This window comes from Chenopodium album, chromosome 9, assembly GCF_948465745.1.
Source record: "Chenopodium album chromosome 9, dcCheAlbu1.1, whole genome shotgun sequence".
Taxonomy (NCBI): Eukaryota; Viridiplantae; Streptophyta; class Magnoliopsida; order Caryophyllales; family Amaranthaceae; genus Chenopodium; species Chenopodium album.
In genome coordinates this window covers 67,329,400-67,346,354 of record NC_137842.1, presented here as the reverse complement: position 1 = coordinate 67,346,354, position 16,955 = coordinate 67,329,400, and the positions used below count along the sequence as shown (strand labels likewise).

The following is a 16,955-nucleotide window of genomic DNA, read 5'->3' as shown; positions in this document are numbered from 1 at the left end:
TAAATTATAATGACAACTGTAATCAACAACCATTAATTAGAAGCGTCGCTAAGTGGGATTGTCTAACAAAATTATGTTTCCAGGATTTAAGGAAGAGAGATAACCAGCAATATACACTAATAGTCGAAGATCATCACAGCTTTAAATGTGAAATAAAAACCGCTAATATATCCTTTCTACCAAGATGAGAATGCAGGTGCAAGTGCAACATCTTTTCTATATCCATTCTACAATAATTAATGAGACGAGCGATTGCAGAACGGTAACATTAACATATGCAACAGCAGAGAAATTTGTACTGGTGCACAATAACCTTACTTTTTTTAATTGTTAAAAACAGACTAACATTTAGTCATCCTTATTTTCATTGAGATTCACCCATATGTTAATGAATTAAAATAATCAGTTCACTATAAGATAGCTGATTGGAAATATATGTACCATAAATAATTGGTATCAAGAGTCTCAACTGATTATATATATTACATATAATAAGCATGCCACCATAGAACAAACACGGTTTACCACCTAATATAGCTACTTTGTCATGTCTGAAACTTAGTTCATACAGGGAATAGTCAAAAGTCATCTTTAGGACAAAAAAAACAGCCTAAAATGCTGGTCAGTCGAAATAATCAAGATTTTTGCTCATACAGTCTTTAATCCTAACAAGTAAATCCATTGATTTTACACTACTTTCAGATAACAATAGCAACCTGATATGCTGATTGGCTGATCTTTGTTCTACTTGGAACAAGTAAATTCATTGTTTTGCAAGGCCCACAAGCTACAAAGAAAAACATTAATTTTAATTTGCTACTTATAGCATTTCCAAAAAAATATTACCCCTATTTATAAAAATAAAATAAAGTCGAGATAATTATTCTCTTAAGCCTAATACATGTGGCTCAAAGAACCAGGACCACAACCTAATCAAACGTCAAACACAAGGAGGGGTGAGTGACAATTGCGGATCACATTGTTCATTCTCACAATCTTGCTACTAGAGACCCTTCACATGGCCTGTTTTCCTTCACTTTCTTCGGTTACAATGACCGGTTACATAGTATATGGCCTTCTAAGTACCCAAGTTCGTACAATCAAATAAAATAGATCACATAAATCTAACAAAAGGACTAATTAGAAAACGAAAGTCCATTGAATGCTCACTTGAATATTGAACAATAACCTCCAAAACCATAGTAACATGTAGGGACAAAACAACCAACAAAAACTACTCCTAGTGATTGGTGTATGAAAATGAAGCTTTAACGAAGGTGGGTCACACTCAATATGCAAAATTTGTCAATTGTTAACAAAATTCTAAACACAATATTATTAAAAATCAGTAAATATAAAAAAGTAAAACTAACCTTGCAATATTCCAAATCCAGCAGCTTCAAACCCTAAATTTCCATGCCTTTCTAATCAAACCCTGAAACACAAAACAAATTCACAATCACAATGAATTTCTAGCATATAATCAGCAAAATTTCCGACTAACTTGCAATTAAATTACAATTTTTGCAATAATTCTTGTGATGAAGAAAAATTTAGGTCACCAAAACCTAATTTATGCTTGTTTACGTGAAATTGTGCCCCTAAATCATGAAATTATGGCAAAAATTTGCAAGATCAAAACCTACCATAAAATATAGAAATAGAAAGACATTGGAACTGTAAGTAATTTCGTGTGAAATGCCAGATCAAAATTCCCAACTCCAACATCGTAATAAACTAGAAATTGCCAAAAAAAAAAAAAAAAGTATTATGTATAAATTCGTCCTTTAGTAAATGATAGACAATTTTCTATATGAATTTATAATAATTGAACAAATTTTCGTTTGCTAGAACCTCATATTTTTGGGAATCTGGGTTTGAGTGATGATGATGATGATATATGCACAACTGCAAAAGCAACCATCATGCCATGCAAAGTCATGACCTGCAACATGTGGGTTAGGTGGAAACGTATGGGTTTGGATAACCAGGGCACCGAGCATTCGACTACACCTACATAAGTAGGTCACTCCTTTCGTGTTTTGTTAAGTGTATCGGGCCTTTTATCACTTTATCTTACGGAGTATTTCAATTAAAGCATGGCTTATTTTTAATTTGTGCTGAATTAAAAAAAAATTACTCTATGCCGAATTAAAATTATCTACTAAAATTATTTTGCTAAATTTATTTTTACTAAATTTCTGTTATATTTCTGTTTAAAAGTTATTGATTTTTACCAAAGTGAAATTATTTTTAATGATTTTCTTTTAAAAGTGAAGTGAAACAAGCATTATACTCTTAAGTTTTGAGGGTCTGTTCTCATATGTTTATTTTCAGTTCACTTCAGTACTTCAGTTAAGTTCAGTTCAATTCAGCTCAGTTCAGTTCAGTTCAGCTCCTAATTTCCTTCTCTTATAAAATATTCAGTTCAGTTCAGTTCACCTCCTAATTTCCTTCTCTTATAAAATATTTATTTCAGTTCAGTTTAGTTCAGCTCCTAACTTCCTTCTCTTATAAAATATTCATTTCAGTTCAGGTCAGCTCCTAATTTCTTTTTCTTATAAAATATTCATTTCACTTCAATTCAGTTTTAGTTTAGTTCAGCTCCGTTCAGTTGAGTTCAATTTATGATAACAGACCCTAAGTAATGATGGTTGGTTAGACCGACATATAAATTATAACTAGTGAGTAGGAACGTTAACCTAGGTTTTTATCTTTATAGTTGTACTTAATGTTAATTTCCTTTTAAAAAAATATTTATGATGATTGGTTGTACTTAATGTACTTTTGTAGTATAGTACTCTGTATTAATTTGTGTACAAGATTAGAGTATAATTGATTATTGGCCTAGATAATTAAACAATTATTTTTTTTCCTATGAGGTCAATGAACATATTCCATAAAAGGTATTTAATTAACACATTTTCCAAAACATTTAAAGGCATATTCTATTCAGGGACAATGGGGCCTGATGATACACTCGAGTGTATAATGTATATGACACTCTCACATATTGTATAGTGTACATTGTTTGAACACCATTTGAACCAAAAAAAAAACCTACTTTAAACTGACAATTGAAACCAATAATTAATTTATACACTTTATTATGTTTCTTCATATAAAAACCTTTTAACCTTGAAATGTGAATGCAATATAGGCCCCTACTCAGCACTAGCGGTGTAAATGAGTGTTTTTTTTTTTTTTGACGGGATGTAAATGAGTCGTTACATACATGAATTACTCACAAACAATCTATGATTTATTTAATCACTTGACGACTTAAGATTTTTGTTCAACTGTATTTGTTACTTAACAAAACGAGGTTTGACCAAGATTGTTTGTGAGTAAAAAATGAGTCGTTACATACATGAATTACTGACAAACAATCTTGGTCAAAACTCGTTTTGTTAAGTAACAAATACAGTTGAACAAAAATCTTAAGTCGTCAAGTGATTGAATAAAGCATCATGATTGACTCGATAATGCTCGTGAACAACTCATTTAATGTCACTTATAAGTTTTTTACATTCAATTATAACTCGGTCAAAGCTCGCTTAACCTCAAAAAATCTCTACGGAGTATTATATTAAACTTTAGTATCTTTATGTACTTATTCACGCTCGAACATACTAAAATCCGGCTAGACTCAAATCGTTTGCCTTGCCCAACATTAATTTTCCACTTGTAAAAGTGATGAATGAATTTGAATTTGCGATTTATGTCGCGTTGGCTCTACTACCACGTTAGAGATCATTTCAATCAAAAACTTAAATGATGGTTGAAACCCTTGATCGGATTGTATCAAACTCCCGCTTTCAGTTTCAAAAGAGAAAACACACGTTAACACGTTAATCAAGCAGAATTTATCTTCTTTCATGGAAGTTTGGCGCCTTTTCTCCATTGATAACCTCTCTATCACCATCTCGAAGCCGCAACACTGAAGCCTTAATACTCATTCTCTTCTTCCGATCAACGTTGATAGCAGCTCTTAATTGCAACTGCAGCTCCAGTATCTGATTTTTGTAGTCATAGATTGGTAAGACAATGTTTAATTCATTTAATTTGTAAACTATAATTTGTTATTTACTGAATTTAATAGAAAACAAATATTTGACATTATCGCATGATCTTCGGAAATTGTTGGTTAGTTTCAATGAATTAAGGTGTCAAACAAATTTGATTTTAAGATGAAATTTTAGATTGTTTACATGAACTTCTGAATTGTTGTTTGCAGTTAGAGGAGGTTTTTTTTTTTTACATGAATTGTGTTCGTGGGTTTGTGGGAAAAATCAGATGAAGTTTTAAAAGAATGCACGTTACGTGTTTGATTAAATGTCTATGTGAAATATTATGGTTGATAGGTTTCAATCTTGTACTGTACAAATTCTTTGGTGAACCAAGTACATAACATGAATTCTGTGTATAATTAAGGTATATTTGCGCTTGGTGTTTCGATGCCCTCGTTTTTTTGTCTGATCATGATCTTACAATGTATTAGGAAAGAGCTCATCTGGCTAAGGAGGTTATTTACTGTGCACAGAGGCAACTGCAGCTGGCTGTAACTGGCAACATACCCGCATTGCGTAAGTGTTGTTTTTTTAAAGAATGGTTTGTTGGTTCATTGAAGAGAGTTCTATCATTTGTTCACTAAACCATTTTACTTCAACCAATAATGTCAAAGAGATCAAAAGATTTCATGGTCAATTACTTCGAAGGGGCTTGCTTTTCAGTTCCCTTAACATTCTTACTAAACTTATGTATTCATGCATAACTGTGGCATCCAACAAAAAGACCCACCAAACTCTTACCAACTTCTTCTTTTCTGTAAGCTCTCAAAACCCACTGCCCTTTAACATATTACTCGCTGATTTTAGTCAAAGTGGATTCTCTTACTTGGCTCTTAGGACATTCTCTTTGATGCACATTCATGGTGTTCCACTGGATTCTTATTCCCTATGTAGTGCTTTAACTGCTGCTTCAAGTGCCAAGACTGTTAATTTTGGTAAGCAGATGCATACCTATATAAAAAAGGCAGGTTGGTCCGGAAGTGTATTTGTGGGTAGTGCTGTTGTTGGTCTGTATTCTAGATCACTATTCATCGATGATGCGGAAATGGCCTTTTATGAAATTCCAATGAAAAATTCTGTTTGCGCAAATGCGCTTTTAGCAGGCTATAGTGAGGCTAAGTTATGGATTAGGGGAATTGAACTGTTCAGAAAGATGCCTCTGCTGAATCTGAAGTATGATCACTTCACTTTGACAGCAGCTTTATGTTCATGTGCAGGGCTGTCTGCTATTGGCTTGGGTAAACAAGTCCATGCCTATGTGTTCCGTGTAACTTCTGGCATAGAAACTGACGTGGTCCTCTTAAGTTCATTAATTGAAATGTATGGGAGATGTGGGTTAGTGAGCAAGGCTGTACAAGTTTTTAACCAATCTGGACTTGAATTAGGTGTGAAGGAAAAGAGAGATGTTGTTTTATGGACTTCAATGTTAGGGTCATATGGTAGAAGTGGGCATTATATACAAGTAATTTCTCTGTATCAGGATATGTTGGTTGAAAGAGTGAGGCCAGACGGTGTAGCCTTTGTGTCTGTTATATCAGCCTGTGCTAACACTGGCCAAGTTGATCTTGGTCTCTCTTATTTTGAGTCCATGATCCATGACTTCGCACTAGATCCTGGCCCTGAGCACTTCAGCTGTGTAGTTGACATGCTTTGCAAGGCTGGTGATTTGGAAAAGGCTTGGAAGCTAATGAGTCAGATGGCCGGAAAAGGGCTTGTCATTTCTGTCTCATTATGGGGATCCTTGCTTAATGCTTGTAAGGAACATGGAAATGTTAATTTGGCCAGGATGGCCGCTAAGAAGGCCCTTGAATTGGAGCCTAAAAATGCTGGGGTTCTTGCTTTATTGTCAAACTTGTATGCTCAGTTCAACATGTGGGATGAGATTGAACACTTAAGTAATTTGATGAAGGAGCAAGGGATAAAGAAAGATGCTGGATGTAGTTGGATAGAGGTAACAAGTTAAAGCAGGATTACAAAGTGGAGTAAACTTGTTTGGACAGATTTTTGGAGAAATCAGTCAAAGGGCAAAGTGCAGACTGTTGAGGAAATGTGTCAACACAAGTTAATGAATGTAGAATTATATCAATTATAGCAGCTGTTGTCTACCTGATAAAGGGAAGAACTTCAGGTCATTGATGCTCTCAAGACAGAACAAGGAATTGATGTAAAGTAGTATCCATTAATAGCGAAGTTGTAATAGGATATATATTGTTTGAGCTGCGGGATGTGGATAATGAAACGCCCTTTTTTGAAATATAAATTGTGTTCTTTCTAGAAGGGAATATTTAGTGATTGAAGATGAGAAAGAACCCTTAAGCAGAGAAAGGTGCAGAATGTGTTTTATCGTCCATGGGTGCTGGATAAATTTATGTGAAGGCTTTAAAGTAGACAAGTCTATCTCGTGGAGTTGCTTGGAACTTTCTTATCCTTTCTATTGCTTTGGTCTGATATGTGTATCTGTATATCCTATTCTCTCTATTGTTGATTGAAATGAATTCAAATCCTTGTCATGTCCATAACTCGGGATTACTGCTGCAATGAGTAATTGCAATTTAGAATTATCCATTTGCAAGACATGCTGTAGGGGGAGTAGAGAAGCTCACATACATCACCAATTCACCATAGAGCAGTTGCACGATTTTTATGATGCTATCAAGATGGAATCCTGCTGTTTTAGAGTATAGCAGTTGATTGTTTTCTTATTATTAGAGCACTTAGCCAGTCAGGTGTTTTTGTTTCTTGAATGATAAAATCCAAAAGTAGGAAGTAGGAACCCATGCTACCTTCGGTCTCAATTGATCAGCAAGTGATGCATTTACGCTCTCTCAATCCCAATTTTGCTCTCTGCCTGAGAGAGAGAGAGATGTAATGCAGTATGTAATCATCTCATTCAGAAGGTTCATCAGAGGAAAGTCAGAGCTGAAATCTGCGGCAGCTTGCACCAGGTCAGTATCCTCTGTGTCTTTTAGTGTACTACTAGTTACTAATGCTGTTTGATTTTGTTCATAATTTTTACAAATGTTGTGTACCATAGGGACTTTGTTCTCCAATTGGTGCACCTTGGTTTATTTGATGTTTTATCAGTAGGTGATTATATTTGAAAGTTTTTAGCTAGAAAATTTGATGCCCTTAGTTTATTATGTGTATAGGCTTTGACAAATTGGACACTTTTGGATTGTGCTTGCTGATAGTGTAGATGATTGTGCTTTGACTAATTATCCTTTGTTATACACACGTTAATTTGCAGATAATAACATGCAATTTACTCTCTTGGAGGCTTTTTCTTGGTTTTAGGAGTTGGATAATGGGTGGCTGATAGCCTGTTACACCTTGATGGACGACCAAAATAGTTTTAATAATCAAAGTAGTTTACCAGATTGGATATGTTTAGGACCTGATGTTGAGGGTCCGGATCTATTGGAAATGTGAACATCTGTTTTGATTTCGACTAATTACAGGTCTAATAAAGAATTGCAGATGCTTCTGTAGAACTTGTGTCTATACAATTTTTTGACATGAAACAGAACTCTAGCCGCATCACTGAAAACATACATTTTTTTTTTGAAGAATAGACATACAATTTTTTTAGTTTCTGTTTATAACTAGGAGTATCAATCATCTATTTATCAGAGGATTACTTAATTTTATGAAAAAGTGTTACGATATAGAATAAATTTCTTGCTTTATTCTGAATGATTTAGGATATACTCACATTGACAAACTATGAAGACAACGGAATCGTGTCAAGGAGCAGCAGGAACATCTTCAAACCTTCAACGAGTTCAACCACTATGTAAGAGATTTATTTCAGAAGTAAAGACTTGTGTTACTATTGCTAAAGAAGACATATTTGCACTTGACTGTTACTTTATTATGAGAGTCTAAAACTGTAAACGCCTCTTTTTTTTTTTTTTTTTTTTAACTGTTTCTGACATCTACTGTAAGTTTGAGAGTCTAACACATATACTTAGACTGTTGAAGCTTTCAATATAACATTTCGAAACATAATACAGGATATACTATCAATTTAGCAAAAGCAAAAGAATTTCATAGTTGATTTCTTGCAAATTTCAAAGAAATCTTTATTGGTCATCATATTCTGCATTCAGAGCCTGTTAAAAATTAGGAAAAAGTTAAAGAATAATCTTACTTTTGAGCGCTTGTAAATTTGGAAGGAGGGAGGAAAGGCAGGTTCTGTTGTACGAGCATATTATGTATGTGGATCACAAATCAAAACATCTTTGTGTCACCTCTATCATTTTCTTGGTTTCCCTCCTCCTTGATGTAAACTTATTGCGTTAAGAAAGTGGTACTTCATAGTCCTTTCCTCTTAAACAGAGTAAAATCGACAATCTGAGCTGGATGTACTGTAGCCAATATGGCTTCAGAACCATGATTTTTCATAGAAATTGCCCAATTAATTAGAATTCATTTGACAAACTAACTACGCATGATTAAGTTGGGGCCATAGAGGGAAACCTCCATCAACCTCATAGTCATCTTCAATGTTTTTTATACAGGTTGAGCTTTAGAGATTTTAACCTCTCAGCAGCTTTGCATGTGCTTATGGTTTTGCAGACGTGATCTTGTCATTCATCTGAAATTGACTATAAACCGGTACAACTTCTGATCCTTTATAATCTATATGCTTTTCTGTAGTGGGCCAAGCTGCTAGCCTTATCTACTCATTCTAATTAATGCTTTCTCCAAGCAAGTTATCATCTAGGTGCTTTATGACTGCTGAGTGTCTCAGTCTTGTTTGATAACAAGATCTATGCTTCGTGTAGAACTGGGCTTGCTTACAGAAAGTCGAAATAGACGCTTATATGTAGCTCTAAGGGCAGGGACCATTAGACAATGTGTGATCAGCATTCCTGTTATCTATCACTGCGGTTCTTATGCTGTTGTTCTGCTTTCTTTTGCTTTTCCCTTGGCACCCATTGATTTCAAGGGTTAATGCTTGTGGTCTGATCTTGCTTGTATGGCTGTATATGTTTTTTACAATAAATTTCATAATTTATTTGTTGGGGAGATGTAGGTTTAGAAAACTATCATCTTTTCGAATAAAAAACAATGGTGTTCCAATTAACTATTTATGGGTTTTTGGGTTGATAAAAGATTTGTTTTCTTGCATATCAAGAAAAATAATTAAAACAAAAATCTGGCCTCATAACTTTCTTTTGGGAGTTTCCTTAGTCTAAAAATAAGACATTGCAAGAATGTTTTGTATGAGAAGAAAATTTTGATCTGTTAGAAATGACATCAATTTTTTTTTTCTTTCTTTTACTAATAACCTCTTATATTTACAGAAGGATCTCAAACCTAGAGTAACATGGCTTGCATGTGCTCTAATAGAACTATGGTCACGATCAACTTCAAAGAAAAAAAAAAATACTTTTTGATGTTTGCACCTGTGGCTGTGGGTCACTGTTTTTTGTGTTATGTAAAATGGGCCTCTCTTTCTCTCTCTGCACCGCTTTCCCTTGAATTTTACTTCCTAATCCGTAGTAGATATTGTCCACAGAACATGGGAGAGCTTCTTAAGTAGACAACAACAGGTGGCTTATTAGAAGTAACTTCCAGTGTAGCTCAATTTTTTACATTACAATAGAAAAGACAGAAAAAAGAAACTAAACCAAAAGCAAAAAACAAAACAAAATGAAAACAACATAACTTTGGTAATTTCCACTTGTACGTGTAGTTAACCTGAACCTACACCTATTGGTGCTATTACCAATTGGCAACATGGATTAAAAACTGGTCTCTTCTTAATTAATCTAGAGTTACTTTATGCAGTGGTGTTTGTCAAAATTATCCACAATGTTTCTTGGCATCAAAGGATTGCCTTGCTACTTTGTGGTTGACTTTGTTGTTTAATTGTATCATGATGGAATGCGGTGTATAATTCACCAATGGTTAGCGATAGCATTTGGATTTGGCTCATCAAATTCTAAAACATACATTTCCAAATCCTACATCCTGTATCATAGATCAACATCACCCCCAATGTCTCTAAAGAGATTCTCGTCCATAACAGGGTAAGGTAGTTTTGGATTTAGGTAGCCCTTATCCTGTGTTAATAACAAGGATCTTTTTTTATATTGCCCCTTAGTCTGAAACGCACAAACTATTAATTCATAAAACAAAAGAATTGAAAACAATTTGATGGGCCATTTTTGGTAAAAATTGAAAAAGGATATCAATCTATACATTTTATCTGACAATGAAAAAGTTGCGTACTGCATCTTACTGCATGAGATAAGTTTTTTTTCAAGGAGATCCAAACTGCATGGATAGTGGTGGCGCTTGCTTCCAGTAGACTTGGTGGTTGTTTTATTGACTGTGATTTTAGTAGTGATGGGTTCAACAGTTGGACCACGGAGGGAAGTCCTTGTTATTGGGTCTCTACCACTGCGGCTAGCAAATCTGCTACAATCTATTGTGGATAGCTATGTTAAATTGAATAAGGGAAACTTCTTTTTTTGTTGTCCTTGTTAGCCCTTGCTTCTTTCGCCAAGATATTCCATCTTGCTTGACCACACCTCGAATCATTGAAGGCTTTGGAACATTATAATGAGATCTGTATTGGTTATTTGGTTGGATATCTGTTTGGGCTTCTTCCTGCTAAATAAAGCTGTGTTTTTAATAGATTTGTTTTTGATCCAGTCTGTTCAGGTGCCTACATTGATTCTTATTTGGCACCTTAAGCACCCAAAGTGGTGTATATTTATCAAATTGAAAAACAGCGTCTTCATTCGCAATTTAAGTATATTTTTGTTTTTAGTCAACAATTTGTTTTTTTTTTAGTTCAATTTTGAGCCTTTGGGTTGTGAAAGGACAGGGTTAGCACGTTAGTTTTATCAATACAGATAGAGATAGTAGATGTATATACCAATTAATGTGGCAACTTGCCATGGAGATTCTGAAATAAAGTATAGTCATGCTGTGATTAAAAATATGAAGTACATTACATAGTACCTGCGAAATTCAGAAAGTGTGTTCCTAATACAGAATAAATTAAATTTAGAATCTTTCTGAAGGATTTTGAAGGTGTTAAAGTGAAACAGAGGATTTACATTAAAATTAAGCTTTATGCTTGTCAGTTAGTACTTTCAAACTTTGCCTAACTATAACAGTTAGAAGGAAACAAAATAGGATTATTTTGTCAAGTAAAATAAAATTTAGAGACACCTCAAAAGGCGTTGCAGATTACACATGGATGGTAACAGCAATCTTTTGTGGTGCTGTTTGTTGAGATTTGTTATTTTTTTTTCCCACTGATTTCTATAGAATCACAAGTCTAAACAATCAGAAAATACCAAAACCCCTGTTCCTGTAACTGTACCTTTCCAGTACAATTGCTCTCATAGTCCGTGATTTTGGTAAACAGGAGGAATCTAAGCTGGGAAATTAGTACTATTAATAGTATGATAGTAGGTCTTTTTTGTTTAAAAGTGATGTAATGATAGTGCTAATAGAAAGTTGAGATTTTGTACTTCCATCTCCATGTGCTGATGTTTATTAGGAGTTGATTATCTGTTTGATTGGACTTTGAAATTTCACTTAATTATGATTGGATATTAGTTTGATAATCAGTACAACCGTAATGTATTCCAAGTCATTAATGTGAATTTTCTTCTATTTTCAGGAAGAAGAACCTCTTTTGATTCAGACCCAATGAACGTGGGACACTCAGGTTAGTTTGTGTTTGAATTGAACTCAGTTGATAAAAAATTCTAGCTTTACCATTGCTTCTATCTATAGACTTGTTCCTCATGCTCATCATTTCAACCCAAAGTATCATGCTTGATCCTTATATTTTCCAATAAGTGGATGCTAGTTAGTCATACATGCATTTCTGGATTTATTTGCCAAATCATGATATCATCATTTTAGATCCAAATAGTGACTACATGAGCCTGTTAGTGACCTCTTCTTATCTGCTAATCTTTCTAGCTCAATTATTATTAGACATAATTGAATCTGCAATATTGATTAGTTCATTAGAGGGCCACTTCAAATAGTTAATAGATGAAGCCTACTTCAGATATTCATTATCCCTTTAAGATAATGCAATAAGAGAACATTCCCTATATATAAAATAAAAACACGAAACTACATAGCGAGAAAAGGAGTCAAGGAACCCAATATTTGTGTTTGACAACACAATTAAAATATTTAGTTGAGTGAATTTAATTTGATGAGAGAAAAATAATGGAGCCATATATAAGTAGTTTATGAGAAATTGAGAGTGAAGTAATGAGACCATATGACCATAACTAGGATGTGGCATACAAGAGACATCCCAATATTAAAACGGTGCTTACAAATAGCGATAAACAAAGTACCGTATCAATGTAAGAGATCGAGGGTATAAAATACTCCGTATTTAATACTTGAGTATTTACAAGATCCAAAAAATCTTACAATGCTTTTATTACTGTGTCAGGATCTAAGTTTACTACTTATGGGTTAAGTCTAAGGACAGTAAAAAATTGTAGTATGACTAGTATCTGACTTTAAACATAGGATTAACTCATTTTTAGAGATGCACCTGAAGAGAGAGAATGACAGTATAAACTAAGTAGAGAAATGAAATGGGATCCACAATGCTATTAGGAGGGGCAACAAACTAGGGTCTATAGCCAAGTGCTCTGGGCTCCCACCTTGTCCTGGTGAGAAATTACACTTACTCCAAAACGCCCGTGGCCTGTCCTTTGCTTACTACACCCCACATGACCTCCTGGTCCCCTTTCTCTTTTCTCTCTCTTATTGACTTTCTCTCTCTTTTTTCTCCTCCTTAAATAACCTTCATGCCCTTCACAAGCCTCTCATCCCTCCTCATTCAACAAAAGTACTCCTAAAACACTTTCCATATCAAAAAAAAAAACCAAAGAAAAGCACTTTTGCTTGGAAAAACTGAAGCAAAGAGGAAGAAAATGGCTGTTAGAAAATCAAGCAAGCTAACACAAACAGCATTGCTGAAACAAATCCTTAAGAGGTGCTCTAGTCTAGGTAAAAAACATGGCTACGACGAAGATGGCCTTCCGCTTGACGTTCCAAAAGGCCATTTTCCTGTCTATGTAGGAGAGAATAGGAGTAGGTACATTGTTCCCATTTCCTTTTTATCCCATCCAGAGTTCCAATGTTTGCTTCAACGAGCAGAAGAGGAGTTTGGATTTGATCATGATATGGGCCTTACAATCCCTTGTGAAGAAGTTGTTTTTCGTTCTCTTACTTCCATGCTTAGGTGATTTTATTAAGTTTTCGCCGACAGAAGAAGAATGGGTGGTGATTTTAGGGGGGGAGGGGTGTAGTTTTCTTGAAGAAAGATGATCGTAAGATGAAACAGTTCAATGAGAGCATAAGCTCTGCATGATATGATGCTTCTCTTTTTTTTTACATCTTTTCTTCATTGTTTGACCTAAGTATTTGGTCAGTGATGGATCTCTTAATTCTTTAAACCCGATTATCGGGTTTTTGTTGTAATTGATAAGCACTGATCTAACCCAAGACCCATGAAATTATTTTCTGGGTTAGATTAATTTGTAAAAAGTTCTAAGCTTTTCCTCACAGAGTTTTATTCTGCCCTGTGAGAGGAATGAAACTGTTCGTTCTTGCTTGTTACATTAATGTGTTTTCCTTGTGCACATTTTAGATTGGCCTTCAATAATTCAAATGTATATATGTATGACATCATGAATCTTTTATGTAACTATTTTTATCCCTTTTTACCCAAGTCATAGTAACCAGCAAACTTTTGGCTCCATACCAGACTACCAGTCAATTTAATATGTAAACATAATTTACTGGATCACTTTTAACGATGAATGCATTAACTTTTTTTTTTAAAAAAAAAAAAACCTTAATTTGTGTGCATCAACCTTAAACAACAAGGGACTATTCCCTCTTTGAATGTTTACATATAAGGCCTTTAAGGAATTAGGGCTTATTCTTATTAGATTACAAGTCATTTACAGGGATTTTTTTTTTTTTTTTTTTTTTTTAAGAAAGTACTGTATTTAAGGGGTAATATGGAATTAATAATGCATTACCCAATGCATTACCCCGTTTAAAATATTACCCATCTCTCTCTATTAGAGTAATAAAAGGGCATTTTGGTCCAATTACTGCAGCTGAAATGTAGGGTTCCTAATCAGTGTCTCAAATGAATTTATTTTACAGTTTTTATTTTATTATACTACGTATTACTATTGAGTATTTCCTCCGTCCTTTTATTAAAGACCTTTACTCCTTTTTTGGCAAATCAAAATTAAAAATCTATTTCTATTTTAAGTTTGTACGGAGTAGTATTTGAGAATATTCTCTACTTTTTAATGAATTGCTACATTTTTTGTATTGACAATGACTTTTTACATTAATTTTCAACACTTTCTCTCTCCCCTCTTCAATTATTCCTCAATTACTTTTTTTTTTTTCCACTTTTTAACTCCACGTGCAATTGTGTATTTCCACCAAAGTTCTTAATTTCTGTGAAAAAATCCAAATATATCTTTAATAAAAAGATGGAGGGAGTATTATTATTTTTTTTTTTTTTTTTGAAAAAAGAGAGTTCTAGGAACCTTCGTGGTCTAGTGCATGATATTTGAAGAAGACAAACAAATCTTGGGATATCTTGAATCTTGATTCTTGGCATCATGGCAATATCGCCAATATGGCATAGGAGACTGTACAAATCGATACAAAAATATGTGCTAAAGTAGTTTTGGTAATCCGAGGAGAGAAAAGGGTTTAGGTATTACGGAGTACTACCAGTGATAATACTAACATTATTTCTTGGGAATTGTCCTTGTTTTTTTCTACAAAATGGGTTATATAAAATACAAGTACTCTGTATGGGGTTGTTATAGTCTTCCTTGAGAAGTTGCGTGATAATTCCTGAATGAATTTTAACAATGGTTCATTTATGACTAAGATTGGGTAGTTTGGTCCCAAAATTATCAAGTGGCAAGAGATTGCTTCTTTAAAACATTATCTTTATTCGTTTGGGTTATATTGTACTTCATATGTAAATTACACAGTCGCACCCTTTTTCTTTTAAAGATATAAAAATTTACGGAGTATTCCACATTGTGTCATTTGACTTAAAAGACAAAAGAACCCGTTCCCGTAGATATTTTGTACTGATTATATAAGATCCTTGAAGTAAAAGGTATTTTGTTATTTTAAAAGCAATGCTGCAACATTAAATATGAAAGAACAAAGGGATTCTATGTAGATTTTTTTTTTTTTTTTTTTAAAATATCAATTTTCCCTAATTTTGGCAGAAAGAAATGAGCAAAAGCTGGGAAAGAGATAGATATGCTCCAACTTGTACGATTGTACGTAGACTGTACCCTTCCTTTCTTATTTTGTGAAACTTGACTTTAGTTATGCCACTTTGAATGTGCTTCATATGTGAATTTATGATGCATTGGTTGTGTAGTAAGAAAGAGGTAAAGAAGTAAATATCTTTATGATAGAAATTCAACATGATAGGCTCTTTACAAGAATCATCTCTGATCATAATATTAAATTTGAATCTAATATTAAAATGCTGAGAATTAGAAGCATTAAATTTCCAGCAATATGGTCCATCTTTGTACTAAAAAGAAGGGATCATAGATGATGATAGGTCGATAAAAGCTTCATCCCTTTGCTATTTTCAATCTGTCTCACTGAGTTGTAGCTTTTTATGTTTGGGGCTATGATTATGATATTTCAGACTCTTGTTTTTTCACTCTCGTCGATTTTCCAATTGTCGAGCTTTGTTTTCTTTCCTATATTTTAAATTCCGACTTCTATTTTTGCTGATGAATCTATGTTTCTGTGGATGATATTAGTTTAGGGCCTTAAAATTTTATTTTCGGAAACAAACTTATTTGCAGGCAACTGTTTTAGTTCATTGTCAATGCATTATATTTTGTTGAAGGAGCCCACTTGATAAAACAAAATGTACAAAGGGATTGTTGAACTTGAAAGTGATGATTCAATTGGAGTATTGCTGGTTGTGTTCTTTTGATTCTGTGAAAGGTTAAACCTTGAATAAATGCAGTATCTATTCTAATTTCTATCACATTAATTTCTTTTTCATCTATCTTCTCTTAGTTTTTTCCACAACCACATGTGAAAGATAACCATTATAGCTTGAATGCATAAATCATTGTCTGACCCAATAACAAAATAGGTCCCCTTTCTTTTACATTATTACCTTGCTTGAACTTGGAATAGTTTTAACATTCAAGAAATTAGGTTTAACAGCTGGAATGTTTCCTGTAATTAAATAGTGTGGAATGATAAAATTAACATATAAGGCACATTACATCCCAAGATATTTTATTTTTTTTCTTTTTTTATTTTTACCATAAAAGGGGCAAAAGCTAGTACACAAATGTACAATGTTTACTATTATGGGTGATATATAGTGAAACCTGAGAATCTGAGATTTAATGTGCGTAATACTTTAATTTTTGTGATTGGGTGAGACTCTTATTGGTGTTTGAGGCCTTAGGTAACCTGTGCCAAGCTTTGGTTTAGGTAGAAGTGTAGAACCATAGAGATCTACGGAGTAATTGGTTTTTCTTATCACTCTAACGGAGTAATTGGTTTTTCTTATCACTCTAATTTCTTCTTCAAAGATACATGTATGATATTTTTGGTTCTTCCTTATTTTTTAGTTAGCACTTTGATGGTCAGATTTGAAGTAGTTTACACATTGAGACACATTCTTTTAACTCTTCCTGCCTATCTCTTTCAACCAACATTAGTTGTCACCAACAAAAAATCAGTATATCCTCAAGTAAAGAGTACAAACTATATCACATTAGATTTCTTCCTTATTCTACCCCCTGCAACTGCAAGTTAAGGTAGTGTACGTATAACTCC

At 33.7% G+C, this 16,955-nt stretch overlaps 2 protein-coding genes across 2 annotated transcripts; both read left to right on the top strand.

The window, feature by feature from the left end:
• The first annotated feature begins 3,638 nt into the window (after positions 1-3,638).
• Positions 3,639-15,794, top strand: LOC145558907 (putative pentatricopeptide repeat-containing protein At1g03510). The gene is made up of 6 exons (XM_081620273.1): positions 3,639-4,039; positions 4,502-7,015; positions 7,772-7,863; positions 8,591-8,687; positions 11,719-11,766; positions 15,359-15,794. Exon 2 carries the CDS (start codon positions 4,609-4,611, stop codon positions 6,031-6,033), a length of 1,425 nt encoding a protein of 474 aa, XP_081476399.1. The 5' UTR covers positions 3,639-4,039; positions 4,502-4,608; the 3' UTR covers positions 6,034-7,015; positions 7,772-7,863; positions 8,591-8,687; positions 11,719-11,766; positions 15,359-15,794.
• On the top strand, positions 13,010-13,324 carry LOC145558019 (auxin-responsive protein SAUR50). Its single transcript, XM_081619175.1, has one exon. It carries the CDS (start codon positions 13,010-13,012, stop codon positions 13,322-13,324), a length of 315 nt encoding a protein of 104 aa, XP_081475301.1.
• Positions 15,795-16,955: the final 1,161 nt, after the last annotated feature.

What these genes read in the sequence shown, in the direction of transcription:
- LOC145558907 (XM_081620273.1), top strand. Translation starts at nt 4,609, where the DNA reads ATGGTTTGTTGGTTCATTGAAGAGAGTTCTATCATTTGTTCACTAAAC.
- LOC145558019 (XM_081619175.1), top strand. Translation starts at nt 13,010, where the DNA reads ATGGCTGTTAGAAAATCAAGCAAGCTAACACAAACAGCATTGCTGAAA.